The sequence below is a fragment of the Abramis brama genome (assembly GCF_963993115.1).
Source record: "Abramis brama genome assembly, chromosome: 1".
Classification (NCBI taxonomy): domain Eukaryota; kingdom Metazoa; phylum Chordata; class Actinopteri; order Cypriniformes; family Leuciscidae; genus Abramis; species Abramis brama.
Window position 1 is genome coordinate 46,194,034 of NC_139963.1, and position 26,663 is coordinate 46,220,696.

Genomic DNA, 26,663 nt, shown 5'->3' on the forward strand with positions numbered 1-26,663 from the left:
GAATCGCAGAATAGATGTATGACTCTCATTTTTTATCTATTCCATTAGATATATTGGTCCAAACTCTCAATAGCTTCTTGTTTTGAGTAGTTTCTCCATTCATCTGGTATCTTCCCCTTCCCCTTAAATGTTTTATTGTAGTATTTCTCCAGATGTTTCTGGAATACGCACACAAACCACTTCCAGTAGGGCAGTTCAGAGAGATTAGAGGGGATGCTCCAGTCTGCATAAACTCCTCCTGCTCTTCTGTATTCTCGCCAGAGGACATTATCATCTGAGGCATTGGGATAAAAAGATCGACTGCTTGCCACCGCTGATGTGCAGATGCTAGTAGACAGGTTAGTCGTATTCTTGTAATGCATCCCGTTTAGTCCAATAACACGATGGAAATGAACATTGTGATCTCCATCGTGGTTTTCTATGGTGTTGGTGCAGGTGGCTTTACAGAATGGACACTGAACCCAACAGCACTGACTGAAGTGATCAATCAGAAGCTTATCTGGCCTGAACTTATAGTCCAGTTTTACTGGAAAAGTTTTTGTGTTAAATCTACTGATGATATCAGACATTATAGCAGAAAGTTTGTCTCTTATCACATCTTCTAGGAGGTTGAAATCATCAACATCGTCATGTTTCACTCCAGTGAAGTCTTTTTCAGAGAAGATCAGCACATCTGAGAGCTGCTGTGTGAAACTCTTCAACCACAAACCAACATCTCCTCTGTTAACTTGAACATGTTCAGTAGATTCATGTGCTGCTTTCATGATCTTCTGCTGTAGGAGTTCAATGTTCTCATTCATCTTGGGTAAAACACTGACACTGAACCTATCAGTGATGTACCGACTGACTTCATCTCTGATGAAACTCTTGAAGTGATCTCTGGGATTATGAATGTAGTTCATGTATTTTTCAAAATCCTTGTCTTCTGCCAGTGTCTTCAGGATGTGTTTCTCCAGTTTTGATCTGTTTCCATTCAGTGATTCACAGTTTGATCTCATTTCACCAGCTAAATCTCTGGCAGTCTTCTTGAAGACACTCTGCTCAGTGGGCTCTTTAAGTTTCTGACAGATGATCTCTCCAAAAATGGCAGCCGATGTTGCTTCATGACAATATTTCTGGAAAATACTATAGTACTCTTCTCTCTTCTTCTCATCATATTTCACAGGACTATTGGCATCCCTGAACATTTTGTGTTGGTCAGTGATCAACTTGTTTGCTTTCTTACAGATGGAAATAACCAAATCCCTGAATAAATCATTCTTGAAATCATATCTCACTGGTCCTTCCTGAAGTGCTGTTACTCTTTTCTTAATGTAATCTGTGAGGTGTTGAATACATCTGATGTTGTATCCCATCTTTGAAATGTTAGATGACATGATCATTGAGTCTGTATGCCGAGCAACGTCTGTGACTAATGCTCTTATTTGGGCTTCATCCTCTCTTGATAGATTGCAACCGAATATCTTAGTTGATCTGTGGGTGTTTGTGACTGATCCTGTAAATCCACTGGATTTCTTTAGCTGTACATACTCTGAATAACTTGGTACAGAAAAAATATCTCTGTACTCACTTTTCTCCTTATGTTGGCCTACAGAAAAACTTCCATAGGTGTCACTGAGGATCTCTCTTACATCTCTCATTATGTCAATGTCTTTGATTGGAGGAGTGTCTGAGATGATCTTCTTCACACTCTGTTTCCAAAACAAATCAAACTCTTTCTTCACTGTTTCTTCATCATTTGCTTTATCTTTCAGTTTTAAGGCAAGTTCTTTGCTCTTTTCATAGAGAGTGTTTTCTTGATGTGTCCTCTGAGCATCAATCTTTTTCTTCAGGTCTTGCTGCTGAAGAACCTCATTTAATTCCCTCTCTGTTTCTTTCACAATGTTTTCCTGAAGCTCCTTGATTTTGATTTCAAATGATGTTTTCCAATGAATCAGTATATCAGCATCAGTGTCCTTTTCAAAGAATTCAGACACTGATTTTTCCACTTCTTCTCTTGTCTTCTTCAGTTCTCTTTGAAGATCAGTTTCCTCAACCTTATGAACTGCTTCATTTTCTATTTGGTTGTAAACTGTGTTCTCAGTTTCCGTCATGGCACTGCGAAGACTCCAGGTCCATTTGCTGTATTCGGTCTCCAGTTTTCTGTTAGCTGAAATCTCCAGAGATTTTCTGAAGTTGATTATGAATTGTTTATTCAGTAAAGCCTCCCAGAGATCTTTAATACGATCTTTTAAGTGTGTCAGCATCATTCCATGTGACTTTGATGCATACGTTTGAATAGATTCTTTTAGCTCTTGAATGTTCTCGCAGTAGTTTGGGTTTGGTGGTGCCATGGGTGGGCTTCCCTCCCAGAGCTGAGCAAAATACTTCACATCTTTCTGAACATCAAATCTAATGACATCACTGAAACATTCTGCATCATAGTCTTCCTCTTTAGCAGCGAGTTTTGTCACCTCATCCAGTTTCTCCTGTAGTCGTCTCCTTCCTTCCATGTTTATAAGTCCGCCTGTGACATCTGAAACGTTCTGATGCACAAACACACAGCTGGGATTCATTCTAACCATTTTCATCCTCAGAAAGACCCGAACAACAATCTGAAGAACATCCTGCATCTCAGATGGGTTTTCTCCAAATATATTGATCAAGGTCAGATTACCAAGACCAACAATGAATGTGGCCAATTCATTGTCATGATGTCTTGTTGATCTTCCAGCCAGTTCTAGAGGACGAAGACCTTCAGTATCAACAACCAGAATATAGTCAAAGTTCAGCTCTGGTTTTATCTCATCTGACACTTTGACCAGCTGCATGAAAGCTCCTCTGGTGCACCTGCCAGCACTGACGGCAAACTGGAGTCCAAACATGACATTCAGCATGGTGGATTTCCCAGAGCTCTGAATCCCTAAAACTGACAGCACAAAGACTCTCTGGTCTCCCAGTTTCTGAATGAGTGCATCTATAACAGCAGAGATCCAGACCAGAGGAACATGAGCAGCATCTCCATCCATCAGCTCCAGTGGAAATCCAGAGATCATCATCTCTGCTGCAAGACTTGGGAGAGATGAGAAGTTAAACTGCAGGTCTTTCTTCTTCTTCTTCACAGATGAACATGATTCATATATCTGTCCGATCTCCCTCATGATGTGCTCCAGACCAAAGGCTGCAGCTTGAAGATCCTCAGATATTCTCTCAAGTTCTGTCTGTTCAGCTTTGAATTGTTCAGGTTTTTCATTGTTGTATTTAAGTTTTAAAACTGCTGACCACTTTTCATCATACTTATGATGAAGGGCAGAAATATCTGGTGAGATATATTCATCCAGGACAATTTCAAGCCATTTAAGGAAATAGATCTTACTCTCAGCATGCAAGTGCAATTCTTTAATAAAGAACTGTATAAAAGTACTTATGTTAAATGCATGCTGCTGCTCACGTAATCGCTTTAGGTTGGCTTGTTTTTGGCTGATGTCCATTTCTGTCTCATGTGCTTGAGGTCTATGTAGTTCTTTGTTCTTTTGACACCACTGATGCCACAATTTTCCCTGACAGGGCAGAAATGATTTTTTGATTTCTGCCAGATCTTTATCCTCCAGTAAACTCATCATCTGCTGTGCTGCTTCTCTTCCTCTCCTGCAGTCATCGTCATCTTCCTCATCTACTCTGATGTCTGAGTGTTTGGACACATCTTCAAGTTTAAAAGTGGAAGATGATTCTGAGAGACAATCATTTATAGTTTGTCTGAGTTCCTCAGATACATCTGACAGATGTCTGTGCTTCAAACCAATTTTGAATTTACCTTTGTCCATCACAGTTACAGTAGATTCATCTTCAGTGAAAATACAAATGAGTGGCTTTCTGTTTGTGCACAGGTTTTGGATTATTGTTGAGCTTTCATCGTTCCTGGGAAGTTGAGGTAGAAGAACAACATTGACGGAGGCCATTTCAGTGAGGATCTCCAGCTGTTTCTCATGGTCTCCTGCATCACCATGTAGATTACAGAATGCAACACAGTCAACGAATTTATCTATGTTTTTCCCAGAGGGGCAGAACCAGGCGATCTCCACCACTCCATCCATCAGGACTCTGGTTCTGCTGCTGCCTGGGCAGTTCCTGTGAAAGAACGTGTTGTGTTTCTCATTGATCAGACTGTTCATCAGATGAGACTTGGATGAAGACACAGAGCCAAACCTGAAGAAAGACACCATTGGAGTTTCTGCCTTGTAGACAAGATGGGTTTGACTGATGATTTCATTGTTGTTGTTTCTCATCTTCCAGCTCTTTGTAATTTGTTTAAATGTCCAGAGAGGAAACTCAATCTGTTGTGTGAATGGATCAGGAACAAGCAAAGGCAGGGCGTACTGACACTGGGACAGTTTGGTCACCATTATCTGCTTCAGGAAACCATCAGCACAATGAAACACAGCCATCTGAACATCCATCGGGTGGATTTGCTCAGATTGACTTTCTCCTTCATTAGAGAAAGATATTTTTTTGAAAATACCACTGTTGCCTTCAGTTGATTCATTGTCTATTTGTTGTGTGTGAACCTGTTCATTGGCATCTTTAACATTAGTGTATCTTACTCTGTAGTTCATCATCAGCAGTTTTTGTATGAAACTCAGAACCAGTTCCTCCTCAGCACAGGACTGATGGGTCTGTAATGAATGTGCAGTTAACTGAAGAACTTCTTCTCTTTTAAATGTATTTTTGTTCTTGTCAAGATGAAGTCTGTGAAATAGATGCTCTATCTTATCCTGTTGTATGTGTTTATCTGGGCTGACTTCTGCTGGTTTAATGTCTTTGTTTTCTCTCTGTTTAATAGAAGAAAAAAACAATGATACATATTTATCAGCATTTTCCAGTACTCTTTTAAACAAAACTGTAATTCCCATTCAGTCAATCACGTTAAATATTACAACGTGCCCGCATTGCAAATTATGCCCGCAAAGTGCTGCCACCTAGTGTGCCATTCTCCTAGGTTCAGCAGCGTCCTTTTTACCTCAGTGGCAAACAAAGACACCCCTGTCCTGTGTGCGGAAATTGCGGCACTCCTGGCGAAGGACACAAAAGAGCCTGTTTCTCCAGCCGAGATGAAGTATGGGTATTACAGCCCGTACTTCATCATACCCAAGAAAGGCGGTGGTTACGACCAATCTTGGATCTATGTTTCTTGAATTGGGCACGTTCAAGATGCTCATGCAGAAGCGCATTCTCACTTGCATTCGCCCCAGGATTGGTTTGCAGCGATCGACCTGAAGGAAGCGTATTTTCATGTCTAGATCTTACCTCGACACAGCTTGTTCCTACATTTTTCTTTTGAGTGTCGAGCATATCAGTACAAGATTCTCCTCTTTAAGCAGTCCCTGTCTCCCCTTGCTTTACCACAGTTGCGGAGGCTGCCCGTACCCTCCTCAGGGATGACTGCCTCATTCTAGCGTACTCTTGGGATCAGTTATGCGAACACAGGGACCTGGTGCCTGGTGCATTCAGCCCCTGGTCAGACCTTGTCTTTCTACTGGCCAAAGTGCATGTTGTTGTTACAACAGATGCCTTCAGAACAGGCTGGGGTGCTATGAGCAACAGGCGTACAGCTTCGGGCTCTTGGACTGGACCTCGCCTGCACTGGCATACCAATTGCCTGGAGTTGCTGGCAGTGCTGTTCACCCTGCAGCAGTATCGACCTATTGGTCCGCACAAACAACACTGTGACTGTTTTGTACATCAATAGCCAAGGCCGGGTATGCTCACATTGCATGTCACAACTCACCTGACATCTCCTCCTCTGGAGTCAGTAAAGGCTCAAGTCGCTGTGCACCATTCACATCCCGGGGAGCTTAATCATGCGGTGCACTCTCATGACAGCTCATATTCCCGAGAGAATGGAGATTCCACCACAAGATGATCTGGACTCAATTTGGGGATGCACAGGCAGACCTCTCTGCCTCCCAGGAGTCCTCCTACTACTAATTGTTCTATTCCCTCACCGAGGGGACCTTCGGCACAGATGTGCTGGCACACAGCTGGCCCCAGGGCCTATGCAAGTATGCGTTTCTCCCAGTGAGCCTGCTCGCACAGACACTGTGCAAAGTCAGGGAGAATGAAGAGCATGTCTTGATGGTTATGCCTTACTGGCCACCTGGACCTGGTTTTCTGACCTGGAGCTCCTCGCAACAATCTCTCCCTGGTGGATTCCCCTGAGCAAGGACCTGCTTTCTCAGGGATGGGGCACCATATGGCACCCTCGTCCAGACCTCTGGAACATCCACGTGTGGTCTCTGGACGGGACACGAGGTCTTAAGTGGCCTACTTTAAAGTTTTAGTCCCCTTTAAAGCTCAGGTACAAGTCAGTGCACAGACTTTTTCTTTTGCTGTGTGACTGTGTGAGAGCAGTTGCCAAATGGACATGCTACAACTTGCGAGCATCTGTGTCTCCGACACTCGTAACACAGTTCAGTGGCTGAAGGGAGCATTTCTGTTACTGATGTAACCCTCATTCTCTGATGGAGGAAACAGATACGTTACGTCCCTCCTGCCAAATCCCTGAACTACCACTGTATGGCCTATGTCAGTACTGATGTAACATCTTCGTTCAAGGAACGAGGGTTACATTAGTAACCGAGACGTTTCATATGGGCTTTCTTACATTTTAGCTGTTCGCTGCTTGTATTAATCAGCTTGTTTGTTTGTTCCAGACATACTGTCAGTCTTTTCATTAGTGGTAGGAATTTTTCACTATTTCTGTACCAGGAAACAAGTTTGAATCACTTGCTTTCCCAAAACAATGAACAGATGAGTGGTTACACTACAAATGTAATGCAATCATGTCCATTTCTGATGGCCTTCATGTGTAGCCTCAGTGATTTGATCACAAAACGTTTTAGACTCTGTTTACAATTGTTTCATGCTATCAACAAAATTGTTTTTAAAAAACACCACACAGCACCACTATCCATTGAATTGGCTCTATCACTCTCACTCTCACCTATAGCTGGTGTGTGGTGAGCGCACTGGCGCCGTTGTACTGTGGCTGCCATCGCATCATCCAAGTGGATGCTGCACACTGGTGGTGGTTGAGGAGAGATCCTGACATGATTGTAAAGCGCTTTGAATGTACAGTGGTACATATGAAAGCGTTATATAAATTCCTCATTCATTCATTCACTATTAATCTGGAACAAATAGTCATTATTCCTATTGAGGTGTTTAAAGTGTTAAAATGCTATCAATAATATACATTGAATCATTTCTCTCCAGGTTTCTCTGAACACTCACCTGTAGTGAATTATCAGTTTCAGAACAGATCTTCATCTCATCTTTCACTTGTTCATATTCCTCTTTCCTCTCCAATTTTCTTCTGTTTAGTTCATCTTCATGCTGTTCTTCAAGGAGTTTCAATTTTTCTTCAAAAGACTTTTGTTGGACTTCTCTCATGTTTCTTTCTTCTTTCAGTCTTTTCTCAAAATCTTGTAGTTGTTCTTGTTTCTCTCTTTCAATTCTCTCTTTCTCTCTGACTATTCCCTCTATTTCACTCATGAGTCTCTGATATCGGTCATCAGAAATCTCTTTTTCTCTCTCCAATCTCTTCTTTTCCTCCTCTTCTCTTTTTTTTCTTTCTTTCTCTTGTTTCAGTCTTTCATCTTCCATCATCATCCTCATTGTCTTTTTCTCGTCTTCTAATTTGTTCATCAGTTCTTCTTTTTCTCTGTTCATTTGCTCCACTTTCTCCATCAAGATCTTCATGTTGTTATCATTAGCTTCATGTTTAGATTGAATATGTTCTCTCTCTGTTTCCATTCTCTCTCTCTCTTGTTTCAGTCTCTGATTAAATTCATCCCAAATTCTCTGTTCATTCAGTCTTCTTTTCTCATCCTCTTCTTCTCTTCTCTTCTCTTCTTCTTTTTGTTTCTGTCTCTCCCATTCCTCTCGTTCTCGCTTCAGCTTTTCACTGATCTCTCTCTCTTTCTCCTTTTTCTCTTTTATTTCAGTTTTGTATTGTTCTTCCCTCTCATTAAACTCTTCTTCTCTTCTCTTTCTCTCTTTGTCATGACTCTGTCTTTCATTCTCTATTCTGTTCTTCAGTTTGTCTATTTCTGCATCATATTTGATTTGAAGTTTTTCTCTTTCTGCTTTTATTTTCTCCTTTTCTTGCTTCATTTGCTCAATTTCATGCTCAAATGCCTCTCGTTCTCTTCTCAGCTCATCTCGTATCTGTCTCTGATGTGCCTCTTGTTCTGTTATTTCTTTTTTGAGTTGCTCTTCTCTTCTCTTTCTGTCTTTGTCATGATTATGTCTTTCTTCCTCCATCATCATCTTAATTCTCTGTTTCTCTTCTTCTAGTTTGATCAACAGTTCTTCTTTTTCTCTGTTCATTTGTTCCACTATCTCCATTAGGAGCTTCATGTTTTCTTCTGCTTCATGTTTAGATTGAATATCTTCTTTCTTTCTTTTCATTCTCTCTTTCCCTTGTTTAAGTCTCAGATTAAATTCATCCCAAACTCTCTGTTCCTTCTCTTTTCTTTTCTCATCCTCTTCATCTATTCTCATCTTTTCCTCTCTATGTTTCTGTTTTTCCCATTCCTCTCGTTCTCTTCTCATCTCTATTTTATATTGTTTCTCTCTCTCACTAAATTCTTCTTGTCTTCTCTTTATCTCTCTGTCATGATTCTGTCTTTCTTCCTCCATCATAATCACCATTCTTTCTTTCTCTTCTTCATGTTTGTTCAAGAGTTCTTCTCTTTCTTTGTTTAGTTGCTCCACTTTCTCCATCAGGAACTTCATTGTTTGCTCTTGTTTTTCTCTTTCCATCTGTCTAAACATCTTACACGAGTAGAAACTCCCTCCGTTTGCTTTCACCATGGCGTCTATCTTCTCCAGTAGATCAGACACCTGTGTTCGGTCTCCAGTCTGATTATTATTGAACACATGGTATCTTTTTCCACACACTTCTATAAGATTCATCAAAGGAGATCCAGGTTTTCCCATACACTGTTCAATGGTTTTGTTCTTCAGACCATCTCCCCTTGTGAAGAGCACCATGGTGTACATTAAAGAGTTTTCACCAAATGTCTCTTGGATGATCTTCACTGATTTTGCTTCTTCTGGAGTGAATCGTCCCAGTGGAATCAGTAAGAGAAACACATGCGGTCCAGGCAGTACCATGGAGATGCAGTTGGTGATTTCTCTCTGGATCTCCTCATTGGTAAGTTCAGTATCAAATAGTCCTGGAGTGTCGATCACAGTAACGTGCCGGCCGTTGATTTCCGCTGTTTCTCTCTGAGTCTCACTTGTAACTGATTGAAAAGATTCTTCTGCTGTAAAAGCATCCCTTCCTAAGATGGTGTTTCCTGTTGCACTCTTCCCAGCTCCAGTTTTTCCCAGCAGCACAATCCTCAGATCATCTCGACTCTCTTTTGAACCTGTAAAAGAAGAAATGCATTAGTCTTAACCCTCTGAGGTCGGCAAACGCGCGGGCGCGTTTTGCTGGATTTTCTTCACATTGTAGCACTATAAACTTAAATTACTCCGTCATTTATGGTCATACAGAAAAAATAAATATAAAAAAAAGAATCTGTGATATTTTTACTTTTGTATGTGTCCACTTACAATCAAATCAAAACATTGTGCTTTTGTAAAATAAAGAAAATAAACAGGGTGTGCTTTCTGCCTCTCCGTCGCGGTGAACTTTTTTTTCTTGAGCACGTCTATAAACTGAAACAAAACTCAGCGAATACTTGTCACACATTTATGAGCCATATACCTTTATAAACATTTAAGTGTGTACTTTTAAATGATCAGATTCAAACTGAAAACAAATATTCTCTGTTTAAGTAATTTGTATAAAACCAACAAGATGTCTAGCTTCTCAAACGCTTCCTAATTATTTTTAATTTGAACACGCCCACTTGCGCAAAAGAGATTGACATGCAAATCTCCACATGCGCTCATTACCTCAAAAACAAAGCACGAAAACACTTCACAAGTCTCTGCTTTTCGTCGAGTTTGAAAGACGCGGCGTGAGCTTACATTGGATTTAGGCTACCTCAGAAGAAGATGAACGCGATTTGAAGACAAGAAAGATGTAAGGTAAGAAATTCTTACATATTAGTTTGTTATTGTTGCATAAATTTCACATTGCAGTTGAACTGTTGCTAGATATATGGTGAATATTATAATATTTAGACCCGTGTTTACAGTTACTGTGTTTGTGGATATCTGCTCAAATTTAGATATATATGATGCTATCTTCTGGGCCTGCAGGCTGTCAATGTTGTCTGCTGCCTTTTCTGCTCTCTACCTTCCACGCTCATGGGTTTGGTACTCTGTGTTGAAGTTGTTTCTGCATGATGGATGATACTTAGCTTCCATTGCAAAATGTCCTTGTCCTGCACCTTGTGATAAAGAGCCTCTTTCTTTAATTCCTGTGCCCTAGGTTCAATAACTTTCCAGGCTGGTTCCTTATGTTTCCAACTTTGAAACTTTGTAAGCTCTTCAGTCTTGCGCTTGAACTTGGATTTTGCTTTGTCACAGAAAATGTACTGATTGGGAAAAAAGAAGGAACACCTCCTTGGAGCTCCTTCAGATTGAATTGACAGAGATTTGACATGGTGCGGAGAGTCCTTTTTCAATGATGATGATTCACCAGATGTAGAAGCCTTTGACACTTGTAAACGATCTATTTTCCCTGCAAGGTTTTATAGCAGTATTGGTGATAGCCAAATGTATCAAAAGGCAAGTCCTCTAATGTTAATGGAATCTGTTCACAAATATCCATCATGCGGTATGGTGAACTGGCTGCTTCACAGAGTCTCATATCTCGGATACTGTGTAGATATGCTTCTTGCTTTCTGAAAGCCTGTGATTATAGTAAAAACTGTTGAAAAATTACTTTAAGTTATGACTACAAAGGTATATCTTAAGTATAGTTTCAAATACTTAGTGAAATCGTTCCAAAAGAGAGAGCAGTGGAAGATGGCGATCTGCAGGTACCAACCAACGGCCACCAACTGCCAACTGCAAAGCCCCAACATTCCCAAACTGGCAGTTAGTCAACTTTTTGGAATTTTTTGGAATTTTTCCTGTAGTTTTTTTTTTTTTTTAAGTTAATTTGCTTTGTTTTGTTTACTTCAAATGTAAAGCTATTTTAAATTTCTTCAGATTCAGGATAAGTGCAGTAAAAGGTTCAAATAAACCCCATTTCAGGCTGCTATTAGTATAATAAAAACGTTGTCAAATGAGCTTTTTTTGCTGTTTTTGACCATAGATGGTCAAGATGTTGTAAAATACAACAAATAACAATTTCCCTGGGTCAGAATTGTATGGAAAAATGTGTCCATTTGTCTCTGTGAGTTGTTTACATCAAAAGTTATGGCACTTTATATCACATTAGATTTTTCGAGTTTGGTGCAAAGGGTTAAAAATAAAGCATTTTGGACATTATTTCAGCTTGGTACCCAATTTAATCTTAAAATAGACACTTGAATGATAAAGAAATAACAGGTTGTGAAAAAAAAAAATCACCCTATGCGCTTGAGAAAACGAAAATATAGTTGATCCTCTACACATATTTGGCCATTTTTTGCTATGTTTGTCCAGAAATAGGGTCAATATGTTGTCAAATGTCAAAAATAACCATTCCATTAAATCCCTGGGGTCAGAATTGTATGGGAAAATGTGTTCATTTGTCTCTGTATGTTGTTTACTTAAAATGTTATGCCACTTTCTATATAATTTTTAGATTTTTCGGGTTCCGGTTGGGTGCAGCAAAGGGTTAAAAATTAAGCCTTTGGGACATTATTTCAGCTTGGTACCTGGCAGATTCTGAAAATAGACACTTTAAGGATTTAAAAAAATCTGGTGGCATAAAAAAAGCCGGGGGGTGCGCGTGGACCCCTATTTCCATCTAGACTACATAGACAGTTTTTTACTGCTAAAATAACTGTGGAAGTGGAAGACACTGGAAACATCTCTCAAATTGAAAATGCGTCCACTCTTATGATCTTATGAAGGTGGATACAGTTTACAAAATTACAGAAAAACTTTTAGCCTCAACACTCCAGAGAATTATAGTATATAGTTATCTGTAATGGCCAAAATGATCAGTTATCAATTAGCAATTCTAATTTCCTGTGGAACGCAGGAGCTTGATCTTGTTCTGTAGGTTGAATTTTATAATGTTGCAGTTCGGAATTTCACCTCTACTGTATAAAACTATTAACATACAAAAAAACACAAAATGGTTAATTTTTTTTAAAATGTTAGAATTCAAAACTTTTAGTAATTTTTCTAGACCCAAACTGATTATCAGGTCATTACCTTGTGGAAGAAAATGTGTCTCTAGTGAATGAATTTTCTTCTTCATTTCTTCAAATTTCAGCATTTTTTTAATCTGTGCCTCCAAAAATGTCTCTGTGGAGAAAAACCCGCCTATGTTTTCTTCCACCATATGCTCAACATTCTCCATCAATGTGGACACTTGTGTGGTGGGACCAAAGAAATGATGTCGTCCTCCAAAACTCTCAATGACAGACTTTGTTTCTTCATTTAGTTCTGCTGTCGTTTGCTCCGAATTCTGCATTATAAGAACCATGATGTGTTTCTTGATTCTTGAGCTGAAAATCCTATGGATCTCCTCCATTTCTGCTTTGTCTTCATCTGTAAGTGGAGCGTCAGGAATAATGAATAGGAAAACATGAACTCCAGGATCACAGAGAGACACACAGCGGAGAGTAAGACGCATCACTTCCTCCTCTGAAAGCCGAGTGTTGAACAGAGCTGGAAGCTCCACCAGACTGATCAGATGTCCATGAAGCTCCACGTCTGATCTTCTGTCTGTCTGCTGCAGGATCAGCTCTGATATGGAGGATTTTAATGTGCCGTCGCTCCCACACACAACCAGATTCATCTTCATGCCCTCTGAAACAGATAGTAGAATATTAAAATGAAACAAAAATGTATACTATAGTTACGTTTTTACTACAAATGATCAAATATTATCACACTTACCTCTTTCTGTGGCTTGTTGCTTCGTTGTGAAAAACTGTGAAGCTTCATGTTCGGCACAAATCAGGTGACGTCCATCATTCATTTGTACAATGCTTTCAAACGTCTGCAGAAGATCATCAGGAGAGCTGCTTTTCTGAAGACTGAAGTGTCTATTGAAGCATTTCTGAATGATTTTCTGTAGGATGTCATTGTTTTCAGTTGGCTCTTGTGTCGTGAGCACCATGGTGTGTTGAAAAACCCGCTCAGAGAAAGAGTCCAGCACCTTCTCCACACACTCTTGATCTTCTGTTGAACACTGCTCATGTTTGAGGAGCAGAACGATCACATGTGGTCCTGGATCACACAGATACACACACTCTCTCACTGTCTGTGTGATGTGACGGAGTGACAGATGTGTCTGGAGCAGCTGAGGACTGTTGATGATGGTCACATGTCTGTCCTTCAGTCTTCCTCCGATTCTCTCAACAATATATGGAGGAGCTTCACTGTCAAACACTGCTCGTCCCAACAGAAAGTTTCCCACTCGACTGTTTTCTGAAATGCTCTTCCCCAGCAGAACAATCCTGAGATCACTAACTGAAATACACAAGTGACATTTTACTTCATGATGCCATGATCTATCATTATAAAATTAAAATATCCAGTTTTCTTAATGTAACTGAAATGTGTTTTAAAGTTAGTACACAGCAAAATCCCCAGAGTTAAATTAACTCTGCTCAGAGAACAGTTGGTCCCTCTCTACAGAGAGTTAAAATAACTCTGAACCCCCCACCCCGACCCCGAGAAAAAAAAACGTTTGTTTTTGCCAGTTTAACTTTTTATTACCAAACATATAACTCAATACCAATAACACAATAGCAGCATCACAGTATAAAACTTAAGAACACTAAAAAGAGAAAGTGCAATAATGCACACAATTAAACAGTATTTGCTTTATATCATTCATAATGACATTTTATATTTTTTATATATTTAACAGGAATTGTTAGCCTACCATGTGCACTGCACTGACTGCTAACGTTAACTGTTCCTGAGAAAGCAACAATGGGTTGTACATTAATATTAATATTAGCTCAAATGATCTATAGGGAATTTTAATAATTAATCATGAATATGATTAATATTTTGCATATTACAGTTACATTAATTTATCGCAGCTGAACTAGATTGATATATGAATGATTACCATAACGGGTTACATCAATAGTCTTATTTCAGCTCGAAGTTATGGGATAACTTTAATGGAATTAATTTAGCTATCAAACAATCTGTTTGTCCAGCAAACATTAAACGTAAGATTAACTTAACTCTCAAGGAAAATTATCCTTCTTACAAACACAAGAAAGAGTATCTTTTCCAGGCCTTGGAAAAAAAACAACTCTCTGTGTTTGTAAAATTAGGTTACTTAAAATCGTACCAAGATAAAGCATATAGCTAAGATCGAACATTTCAGTGACTTCGTAACATGGGCAATTAAAACTGAGTCAATCAAGGACATATGGAATTTAATAATTGGACTAATACATCTAACTAAGGAATACATCAAACTACACAATACACACGGATTATATGTCTATGTACATAAAATACAGTTAAACAATACAAGATAACGAATAACAGTGAGAGAGAGAATAAAATGATCAGAATTAGAGAAAGATAGAATGACAGAAAAGGATGAGAGAGAGGATGAGAGAGAGAGAGAAGGATGAGAGATGAGATCGGAAGTGAAAGCAAAAATCTGCGATCAGAGATCGCAGTAGGCTATCACAGACAGTAACCCTTGAGAGACAACAAAGAAATCACATTAAAAGTTCAATTCAATAATCGATACTTGCATATGTTTCTCTTTGTATGAGAAGTCCTGCGTGTGTCTTTAAGAGCAGCGTGAGTCGTCTGAGGGGAGGCGTGCGCGTGCTGTGTCTTCCGGGCGAGCGCGAGCGCGGGAGGTTCAACGAGTCTCTTTCTTTGAGGTGAAGTTGCTGGGAATGATTAAGGCTAAGTTCATTCAGCTCGTGAATGAACAGAGGCGAATAGGAAAACGAAACTAGACTATAGAAAAACATACAAAGAAATAAAAGAGAAGAGAAGAGAAGCAGGCCGAAGCCGGTCCGGACTTGGGTTTCCAAAGTTTTGGAGGAGGGAGAAGAGAGAGAGAATTGAAGGTTTGGACTTTTTATCAGTGTCCCGTGTACGCCTCCTTTGCGTGGAGGACGAATCATCTTAGAGCATTTCGAACGGTAAGATCTTTTCTTTGTCTTGTCAGGACAACTATCTGCATGGTTTATGATGGTATGAATTTTCGTCATTTCTACCCAGAAAGATTGTACACACAGAAGATTACATTTTACTGTAATCTCGCATGTGTGAGTGTTTCAGTCAAAACACGACGGTTAACCAGATACCAAGGATGACAGATAAAACATTTAAGGATACACAATTACACTCAAAAACCCGATTATAGGCATTTTACATGTGATTAATACACAATAAAATTGTAGATACTTCCATTGTGACATGTGAAGACATCTAAGCACCAAAAGGAATATATTTAAAATATTTAGCGGTACTTTTCTCTGAAAAGTTCCATGGATGGTGTCTGTGTGTGTAATGTGTGTTTTGGAATGTGTGTGCGTTGGAATGTTGCGCCCCCGTTGTCTCCCTTGCATAGGGCTGGATGAGCTTGGTGGTAAAATTTTATGACCTGCCAATGAGATCGGGTTACGGGATGCGATTCTACTGGGAGAACATTCTTCAAAAATACATTTCAGAGCCAAACACTCGAAGATCATAACTATATGATCAAAACAACATTAATCACACATACATACAGGAAGTTCAGATACAAGTCTGAGTTACATACATTAAAAGGATATTAAGTTAAACACAAAGGATGTTTGTGTGTGTGTGTGTGTGTGTGTGTATGTATGTGTGTGTGTGTGTCATTCAGAATTCAGGCTGCTTTTGTGAACTCTTGTCCTTGGGGGGGGGGGGTTCAGGATGTGAGTCCCATGAGTTGGCGAGATTTGTATCAAGGGACTAGGTCGACCCTTTTGCTCAACGCTCGGCTTGTTATAAATGTGTCATGTGCCAGGGAGGCCCTAGCCCGAGCGGCGCCCCCGCTGGTCAACATGCCCCAAGGGGGTCGTAAACAGAATGCTCTTTGTTTACTCAAGAAGAAACGAGCTGTGTTTTGCAAATCAGGGTTCGCTAATTCAGAACATCTGGCCGGATGCCAAGTCAGTGTCGCTACAGTATTAACCACCGTCACGTCAAAATAAACCATAAACTACTGCTCAATATCTAAAGAAAGATAGTAAAGAAAGTAACAGCTAGCTGGCGTCAGTTATTTGTAAAATAGGTAATGTTTAACAGTAAAATCTCTGTTTAGCTTGCACCGAAGTTATAAGTTAAAATAACATAGTTTGCTAACATTAACGTCAACAAGTTCGAGGCGAGTTACGATTAGCAGCAGCACATGCAGCACATTTCCCGTATTTAACATGGACTTACCTGCAAGTGATGCACGGGCATCATCTCGCAGTTCTTCTTTCTTTTCTCAGATCCTAACTCCTGTTGTCTTTTAGGGGCCATTTTCAAAAAAGTTGCCTGCCCTACTATGGAGTGAAAACAGTCTCAAAACCTTCCACAAATGCACGCGAGAGATCCACATGCGTGCGCAGCAATCCACAAATGCACGCGAGAGATCCACATGTGCGCGCAGCAATCCACAAATGCACGCGAGAGATCCACACACGCAAAGCAATCCACAAATGCACGCGAGAGATCCACACACACAAAGCAATCCACAAATGCACGCGAGAGATTATCTCTCTCACACACAAACACAGCGATCCACGAATGCACGCGAGAGATCCACACACACACACACACACACAGCGATCCACACACACGCAATCGTGCATTATTGTCCTTACTCGCATTGCTTTGCTCACAACACAATTCACAACTTTGCTTTATCTGTACCTGTAATTTCAGAGTCTTTTGCATTGGTGTTCTGCCTTAAAAATGCCCCTGAATATGCGCTTTTGTATCTGTGGAATCTTTTGAGACTGTCGTTCCGCGGCCCTGATTCACAAATGCACACAAGCCTATCTGTCTCATAGACTGTGATCTGTCCCCATTACCTGCAAAGATGCTATATGGTGTCTTCCTCCAGAGGGCGCTAACCGGCCTTCGAGCTGAATCTCCCAAAGGGCTGGATTCATTTCGTTTTCGGACTTAGCGAGACAACTGAAGTCTAAACATTTTTCACTAAATATCATATACATACATGCAAAGGTAGAGTAAAACCAAACCCCTTTTTTATTCTTCAACGTGAAATCAGAATAGGCTATGTAACCTGTTAAGAAAACCATACCCCACAGATAACAGGAAAGCTTTAAAGTATTTCTGTAACTGTTGGCAAACTACAAGGCTGTACGTTTTCTTTTGTTTATATAATTGTAGTTCTGAATGTACTTTGTGTAATGTAATAACCCCTCCCCTCACACACATATATTAAATGGAAATTAATATATTTTCAGCAATTACCTGTATGTTTTGCTTTCCTTATTTTTAAAGAATGGATGAATGCTTCCACATAATTTAACCAACAAAGTAAAATATTTCTTTCAAAAGAATCCACAAGTATTACCCTCAAGTAAACAATTCTTATGCAAACCATTACATGGAAAAGTTGGAAAGTGAGATTTGCGTCAGTTGCTCCTTTTGTGCTGAATCAGATGAACCAGTTGTTCATCTTTTTTTGATCTGTTCATTTACTATAAAGCTTTAGCAAAAAAAAATCAAAGTTTATTAAGAGTTATATAATAAAAATGGGGGAAAAGTATATTATTTCAACCAACTAAATAATGAGACTGGATGATATACTCAATTCAAGGCAATATTTATTTGGCTGCAACCACAACACAAAAACCACTTTAAATTGAATGGTTCATTAATTGCCAAACATGTTTTTTCAATCTGCGAAAACAGGAATAGTTCACCCAAAAAATGAAAGTTCTGTCACCGTTTACTCATCCTTAAGTTGTTTCAAACCTGTATGAGTTTCTTTCTTCAGCTGAACACAAATGAAGATATTTTGAAGAATGTCAGAAACCAGACAGTTGACAGTAGCCATTGACTTGCATAGTATTATTTTTTTTTCTACTATGGAATTTAATGGGTTCCGTTAACCGTCTGGTTTCTGACATTCTTCAAAATATCTTCATTTGTCCACACAGCCAGGATAACCAAGGAGTGGCTCTGTAAGAAGCATATCAAGGTTCTGGCGTGGCCTAGCCAGTCTCCAGACCTAAACCCAATAGAGAATCTTTGGATGGAGCTCAAACTCCGTGTTTCTCAGCGACAGCCCAGAAACCTGACTGATCTAGAGAAGATCTGTGTGGAGGAGTGGGCCAAAATCCCTCCTGCAGTGTGTGCAAACCTGGTGAAAAACTACAGGAAACGTTTGACCTCTGTAATTGCAAACAAATGCTACTGTACCAAATATTAACATTGATTTTCTCAGGTGTGTAAATACTTATTTGCAGCTGTATCATACAAATAAATAGTTAAAAAATCATACATTGTGATTTCTGGATTTTTTTTTTTAGATTATGTCTCTCACAGTGGACATGCACCTACGATGACAATTTCAGACCCCTCCATGATTTGTAAGTGGGAGAACTTGCAAAATAGCAGGGTGTTCAAATACTTATTTTCCTCACTGTATATGTGTGTGAGGGGAGGGGTTATTACATTACACAAAGTACATTCAGAACTACAATTATATAAACAAAAGAAAACGTACAGCCTTGTAGTTTGCCAACAGTTACAGAAATGCTTTAAAGCTTTCCTGTTATCTGTGGGGTATGGTTTTCTTAACAGGTTACATAGCCTATTCTGATTTCACGTTGAAGAATAAAAAAGGGGTTTGGTTTTACTCTACCTTTGCATGTATGTATATGATATTTAGTGAAAAATGTTTAGACTTCAGTTGTCTCGCTAAGTCCGAAAACGAAATGAATCCAGCCCTTTGGGAGATTCAGCTCGAAGGCCGGTTAGCGCCCTCTGGAGGAAGACACCATATAGCATCTTTGCAGGTAATGGGGACAGATCACAGTCTATGAGACAGATAGGCTTGTGTGCATTTGTGAATCAGGGCCGCGGAACGACAGTCTCAAAAGATTCCACAGATACAAAAGCGCATATTCAGGGGCATTTTTAAGGCAGAACACCAATGCAAAAGACTCTGAAATTACAGGTACAGATAAAGCAAAGTTGTGAATTGTGTTGTGTGCAAAGCAATGCGAGTAAGGACAATAATGCACGATTGTGTGTGGATCGCTGTGTGTGTGTGTGTGTGGATCTCTCGCGTGCATTCGTGGATCGCTGTGTGTGTGTGTGTGAGAGAGATAATCTCTCGCGTGCATTTGTGGATTGCTTTGTGTGTGTGAATCTCTCGCGTGCATTTGTGGATTGCTTTGCGTGTGTGGATCTCTCGCGTGCATTTGTGGATTGCTTTGCGTGTGTGGATCTCTCGCGTGCATTTGTGGATTGCTGCGCGCACATGTGGATCTCTCGCCGTGCATTTGTGGATTGCTTTGCACACATGTGGATCTCTCGCGTGCATTTGTGGATTGCTGCGCACACATGTGGATCTCTCGCGTGCATTTGTGGATTGCTGCGCGCACATGTGGATCTCTCGCGTGCATTTGTGGATTGCTGCGCACGCATGTGGATCTCTCGCGTGCATTTGTGGAAGGTTTTGAGACTGTTTTCACTCCATACTCTACTATCTGTCAAACTTCGTCCACGCGAACGCGTCCTTCGCAAAGGCGCCCGCGCGAACAACCGGCACGGACCATCCAACGCGGGGGGGGCGGTACTTTCTAGAATAGAGCAATTAAATGATCTTGTTCCCCCTTTTTTGTTACATATACATGGCTAAAATGTGCCTAATAATATTTCTATAGGCTAATGAAATAATATCGGCATTATAATTTTTTCTCATTAGGCTATTTTTGGTGCCCCCTCAGCACTTGGTGCCCTACGCACAGCGCGTGATGCGCGTGGTGGGAGCGGCGGCGCTGAGTTAATGAGATACTTAAGTGATTAATTAAGTGATGATTGGACATTAATGATGAACACCTGCTGTCAACAAGCAGAATCACTGAATGAAAGAGATTCAATAAGAACAGAGAAAAAGAGAAACACAAGAACTACAACTGACTTCCAGCCACAGCCTTAGATGAAATCAACTGAAGAGAAAAGAAGACATTAAATCTCTCAAGATTTCTCTTTCTCTCGCCTTTCTTCTTCCTTATTTTGTTGATGTCTTTGAGTGTCTGACTAGCACTAGTTAATAACTTCCTACTCACAATATGTTTCATCATTTTTCAAAATATCCATCCATCCATCCATCTTCTACCGCTTATCCGGGACCGGGTCGCGGGGGCAGCAGTCTAAGCAGGGATGCCCAGACTTCCCTCTCCCTAGACACTTCCTCCAGCTCTTCCGGGGGGACACTGAGGCGTTCCCAGGCCAGCCGGGAGACATAGTCTCTCCAGCATGTCCTAGGTCTTCCCCGGGGTCTCCTCCCGGTGGGACATGCCCGGAACACCTTCCCGGGAAGGCGTCCAGGAGGCATCCGGAAAAGATGCCCGAGCCACCTCAACTGACCCCTCTCGATGTGGAGGAGCAGCGGCTCTACTCTGAGCTCCTCCCGAGTGACCAAGCTTCTCACCCTGTCTCTAAGGGATCGCCCAGCCACACTACGGAGAAAGCTCATTTCGGCCGCTTGTATCCGGGATCTTGTCCTTTCGGTCATGACCCACAGCTCATGACCATGGGTGAGAGTAGGAACGTAGATTGACCGGTAAATCGAGAGCTTCGCCTTGCGGCTCAGCTCCTTCTTCACCACGACAGACCGGTACAGGGACCGCATTACTGCAGAAGCTGCACCGATCCGCCTGTCAATCTCCCGTTCCATCCTTCCCTCACTCGTGAACAAGACCCCAAGATACTTGAACTCCTCCACTTGAGGCAGGAGCTCTCCACCAACCTGAAGCGGGCAAACCACCCTTTTCCGACTGAGAACCATGGCCTCGGATTTGGAGGTGCTGATTCTCATCCCAGCCGCTTCACACTCGGCTGCAAACCGTCCCAGCGCATGCTGGAGGTCCTGGTTTGATGAGGCCAGCACGACAACATCATCCGCAAAGAGCAGAGATGAAATCGTGTGGTCCCCAAACCTGACCCCCTCCGGCCCCTGGCTGCGCCTAGAAATTCTGTCCATAAAAATTATGAACAGAACCGGCGACAAAGGGCAGCCCTGCCGGAGTCCAACATGCACTGGGAACAAGTCTGACTTACTGCCGGCAATGCGAACCAAGCTCCTGCTCCGGTCGTACAGGGACCGGATAGCCCTTAGCAAAGGGCCCCGAACCCCATACTCCCAGAGCACCCTCCACAAGATGCCGCGAGGGACACAGTTGAATGCCTTCTCCAAATCCACAAAGCACATGTGGATTGGTTGGGCAAACTCCCATGAACCCTCCAGCACCCCGTATAGAGGGTATAGAGCTGGTCCAGTGTTCCACGACCGGGACGAAAACCACACTGTTCCTCCTGAATCCGAGGTTCTGCTATCGGCCGGATTCTCCTCTCCAGTACCCTGGCATAGACTTTCCCAGGGAGGCTGAGAAGTGTGATCCCCCTATAGTTGGAGCACACCCTCCGGTCCCCCTTCTTGAAAAGAGGGACCACCACCCCGGTCTGCCAGTCCAAAGGCACTGTCCCTGACCGCCACGCGATGCTGCAGAGGCGTGTCAGCCAAGACAGCCCCACAACATCCAGAGACTTGAGGTACTCAGGGCGGATCTCATCCACCCCCGGTGCCTTGCCACCGAGGAGTTTCTCAACTACCTCGGTGACTTCAGCTTGGGTAATGGACGAGTCCGCCTCCGAGCCCTCAGCCTCTGCTTCCTCACTGGAAGACGTGACGGCGGGATTGAGGAGATCCTCGAAGTATTCCTTCCACCGTCCGGTGATATCCCCAGTCGAGGTCAACAGCTGCCCACCTCTACTGTAAACAGCGTTGGTAGGGCACTGCTTCCCCCTCCTGAGGCGCCGGACGGTTTGCCAGAATCTCTTCGAGGCCGACCAATAGTCCTTCTCCATGGCCTCACCGAACTCCTCCCAGGCCCGAGTTTTTGCCTCCACAACCACCCGGGCTGCAGTCCGCTTGGCCCGTCGGTACCCATCAGCTGCCTCAGGAGTCCCACAAGCCAGCCAGGCCCGATAGGACTCCTTCTTCAGCTTGACGGCATCCCTTACTTCCGGTGTCCACCACCGGGTTTGGGGATTGCCGCCTCGACAGGCACCGGAGACCTTACGGCCACAGCTCCGAGTGGCCGCGTTGACAATGGAGGTGGAGAACATGGTCCACTCGGACTCAATATCTCCAGACTCCCTCGGGATCTAATAGAATCAGACCACTTCACATTATTCTCTCTCAACTTTCTCTGACACAGTAAACCTGTTTTCTGAACATAGTATTAAAGCAGCCACAAAACAATAAAAATGTCAAGAGCCCAACTACAAGAAACACTGATGGTGACTTCAAATGTATGTTCCTCTTTACTTCAGTGTGTCATCATCACTAATTATTAATCATCACTTAAAGGTGCTCTAAGCGATGCCACACGTTTTTTAGGCCAAAACATTTTTTGTCACATACAGCAAACATCTCCTCATTATCCGCTAGCTGCCTGTCCCCTGAACACACTGTAAAAAAACGCGGTCTCTCTAGACACCACAGGCTCCACAAACAGCAACAAAAACAAACTGGGCTCACCCGCACCACGAAACACAACAAACAGTGCTCCAGCCAATAACCGACAAGAAGTATTTGAGGGTGGGGTTTGGGGGGTTAGTGCGCGTGCACGTGAAGGGGGTGTGGAGGAGAGAGAAGCATGAAGAGGGAAGTTTGAATTATGGCCGACACACGACCAAAGAGACGACGTTCCGATGAACAAATTGCAAAGAAGAGGGACAAGGATAAGGAACACGCGAAGTCCCGAATTTACATCGGAAAAACCTTCGAAAGGTGGCGAGAACTCCGCCGGCAGAAGGGCTTCCAGTCTGACATAGTTGCTCTGTTTTTGCAGAACAGGTGGGTAAATCCATTTTTCTTTCTAAACAGACGTTCATGTTCGCCAAACCAACACAAGGATGTAATTAGCTAGAACGGTGAATACACAACATATGTTTCTAGCAGCTAGCGATCAATCTCAATTTGTGTGAATGATGTTTTCATCCACTGTTTCTTATGAATTTGAATGTTCATTTATAGGCTATTGACAACTTTGACTAAATTTGTTTACAACGCCGCCGTTGTTTATGCTCACTGGGAAACGCGAAGCTAACGTTATCTTGATATTATTGCGTCCTTGTATGGGAGCTATAGTTATAACCTGAGGTGGTGAAACGATTTTAAGATAATGTTTCTCTTTTTCTGCATTCTGTTCTGCAATATATAAAATAATTTATCTAACTTGGTGACATTACACATTGAATGAAGTATCAGTGAAACTTAACTTTGTAGTGACTACTTTGACTTTCCTTTATGCCGGAAGGGAGGGGAGGAGGAAGGAGACGGGATGAGGAGGAGGGAGGGTCTAGCTAGCCTCCGTTTTGTTTGACAACAATTCGAATGTCAACAAGAAGTTACGACTCTCGGCATCGCTTAGAGCACCTTTAATTATATAATAAACTCCAGCACTGCTTCAGTTTAACACTCTGTAGTGTGGACACATGAACACTGAGCAGTTCATGAAACACAGGGAATTTCGCTGTGTAACATCCAACTTTGAGCCATTTTTTAACCAGAGAGTTAGCGATATTTAATGGATATTCGAAGAATGTTGTTCAAAGAATGTCTTCTACCAACATAATGAGAATATTCATCAAATGACAATATATGGTGATTACATGAACATTCTTTTGAAAGAGTTTAATTCTAACACATGCATAACCTTAACGTGAGTTTAAGAGAAAAGTCAGGAACAATAACTATGGGACGGGCTACATTACAAGGATGTTCTTTTAAAACAGCAACACAACGTTATCACTTCAAGGTAGTTGTCATTCTAAATATTTAAAGAATGTTCCAAGAATGTTGTTCTAAGAACATTTTCTCACAACATTATGAGGAAATAAAAAAATAAAAAAAATGTATAAATAACATTTTTGTTAAGAATGTTTGTTCATAATTTTGAGAGAACCTTGCAATAATGTTAGCCAAAGTTATGAGATTGTTAACTGGGATTGCTAGTCCATAATGCCTGTTTTCAGCATGCATATATTTTACAGGATATTAACTTTTTAGATATTTCTAGTGAATACAATCACTAAAAATACTATTATAACATAAAAAAGCAAAAATAATATTACAGTAATAGACAATGATATAATTGTTAAATGATAAAAAATAATTTATAACATTGCAAATGTATAGTATATAATCAGTGTCCCTGATTACGAACTGATTCTGTGACAATGTGCAAACTAATCTAACATTTTACTACAGCAGAATTATGAGTATTTCTATGCTGGTGTCACCACTGTCTTGCACATGGGGGCCTAGAATCACAATCTCAGTAATTATGCACTAAAATGTTTACAAGCAATTGTACTGTCAGCTCTTATTGTCACTAACACTAATTACATAAGTACATCACGGCAAATTTTCACAGCAAAAATGTGAAAATCAGAAGAAGAAAAAACCCCGCAAAATCCAGGCTGATCTGTATAAAGACTTACAGTTAGGAGGATGTTCAATTTTACTCGATTTTCTTCTTAGAGCAAGTTTGTTGGCAACAGTCACTGGATGAAACAAAAGACTTACATTAAATTGGACTTTAATCACTGCAGCACATACTAACAGAAAACAACATTTTTTGAGTGATTCTTTGGAAATCAGATTAGAAAATACAATTATCAGTGCTTGCATTAAAAAATAATTTAAAAAAAACTTTGCTAAGTGAATATGCAGTGGAGAATCTGGATTAAAATTTCCTCAGATGTTATCTAAACTTTTTAGCTGCATGCACAGAAAAAAAACATATATGATCAATAAGTCATGACAACATATGTTTTTACATTGCTTTAACTCATCAAAATAAGGTAAGCTATTCTGAACAAGTTATACAATATTCTTTTTTTTTTTAAATCAGTAATTTAAGTGAAATTACTTAAACATCCAAGTTGATTGTACTTAAAATTGTAAGGCATTTACTCTTTTTACAGTGTGGTCAACAACATTTAAAACAGTTTGACCAGAATATGAAAAACACCATCCATGTTCTCTATTTTTGTGCATGTTTTTGTTAAACAGATTTCTGTTAACTGCATTGAACTAAGTATTTAAATTAGTAAAGAGTAGAGCTTTACCTGCAAACCTGCAGTAGGTTACAGGTTTAGCATTTAGCTTCTCATTCTTAAAGTAACTTTGGATTAAAGAAAGTGTAACTCAATGTTACTGCAGCTCATAATATTAACTAAACTCAGCATTTAGTGTAAACTCATCATCTCACGTTTACGGTACATTTTGTATAACAAACATAAATAGGATATTTATAATGAAAAAAGATACCTGTATGTGGAGGCTTCATCATGCTTGTGCTTTCTTTTTGCCAACAAGAATGCATGTAAAGGTTTGTGGAACGTGTCAGTCACTTCGATGAAAAGATAAAAACCTGTTGTTGCCTTTCTTGTCTGACAACTGGTGCTAAAAGTTCAGTTAAATATTCTGTGAAAATGAGACAATGTGAAAAAAAAAAAAAAAAAAACTGGGGAAAAAAACAGCAGCTGATCATAAAGACCCTCAACATGAGATGAAGTAAAATCTTTGTTTAGAGAACTTTCAGTCACATTCTGTTCACTAATTAACAGTTTCTAATATGGAACCAGTCACATTATACTTAACACTTTTATGTACTTTTATCACCTTTTATAAACATTAATTTAGATTTTTTTTTTCAATACTAGAATACTTTAAAAGCCTTAACAATTACAGACTTGCTTTGTGTGTCTTTTCATAAATTCCATCCATCATCATGTTGCTGAACTATCATGTAAATTAGAAAAAGGTGCAACACTCACTCTTAAAGAAATCTTTATTGGTTAAAAAATGTGATGCGTTTCGGCCATTGTCAAGGCTTTCATCAGACATCAAGAGCACTTTTTTTTACCAATAAAGTTGGATTTCTTTAAAAGTGAGTATAGCACCTTTTTCCAATTTACATGATGTTTTTTTTTTTTCTTTTTTTTTTTGGTTGCACTTCCTCTTTTGTTGGTTGAGCACCTCTTTTTAACATTTTTTTGTATGACACATCATGGTAACACATTATCAACCCAGTGCATTTATCACAGTCTTTCCCTCCCTCATTATTCTTAAGTAATTATTACTCAAGTTACACCAGCCAAAAGCATGAAAAGCACAATTGAGAGTGCCATATATCTTTTTATTTTTGTACATACCATTTTATATAAATCCCACCTCTATCTGCATGTTTTCAATGTAAGCAAAACCATTTTTACATTGCAGAAGATCAAATCCTAAATATAGTGTAATTTTTTATATAAGCCAAATCTGTGTA

General features: G+C 40.5%; 1 protein-coding gene across 1 annotated transcript; it reads right to left on the reverse strand.

Moving 5' to 3' along the window:
- Positions 1-44: 44 nt before the first annotated feature.
- Positions 45-25,708, reverse strand: LOC311066954 (interferon-induced very large GTPase 1-like; the record flags this gene model as incomplete). The annotated part of the gene is made up of 5 exons (XM_084088445.1): positions 25,658-25,708; positions 13,000-13,575; positions 12,310-12,909; positions 7,270-9,413; positions 45-4,808 (listed from the first exon to the last, which is right to left on the reverse strand). Exons 1-5 carry the CDS (start codon positions 25,677-25,679, stop codon positions 45-47), a joined length of 8,106 nt encoding a protein of 2,701 aa, XP_083944571.1. The 5' UTR covers positions 25,680-25,708.
- Between the last annotated feature and the right edge of the window lie 955 nt (positions 25,709-26,663).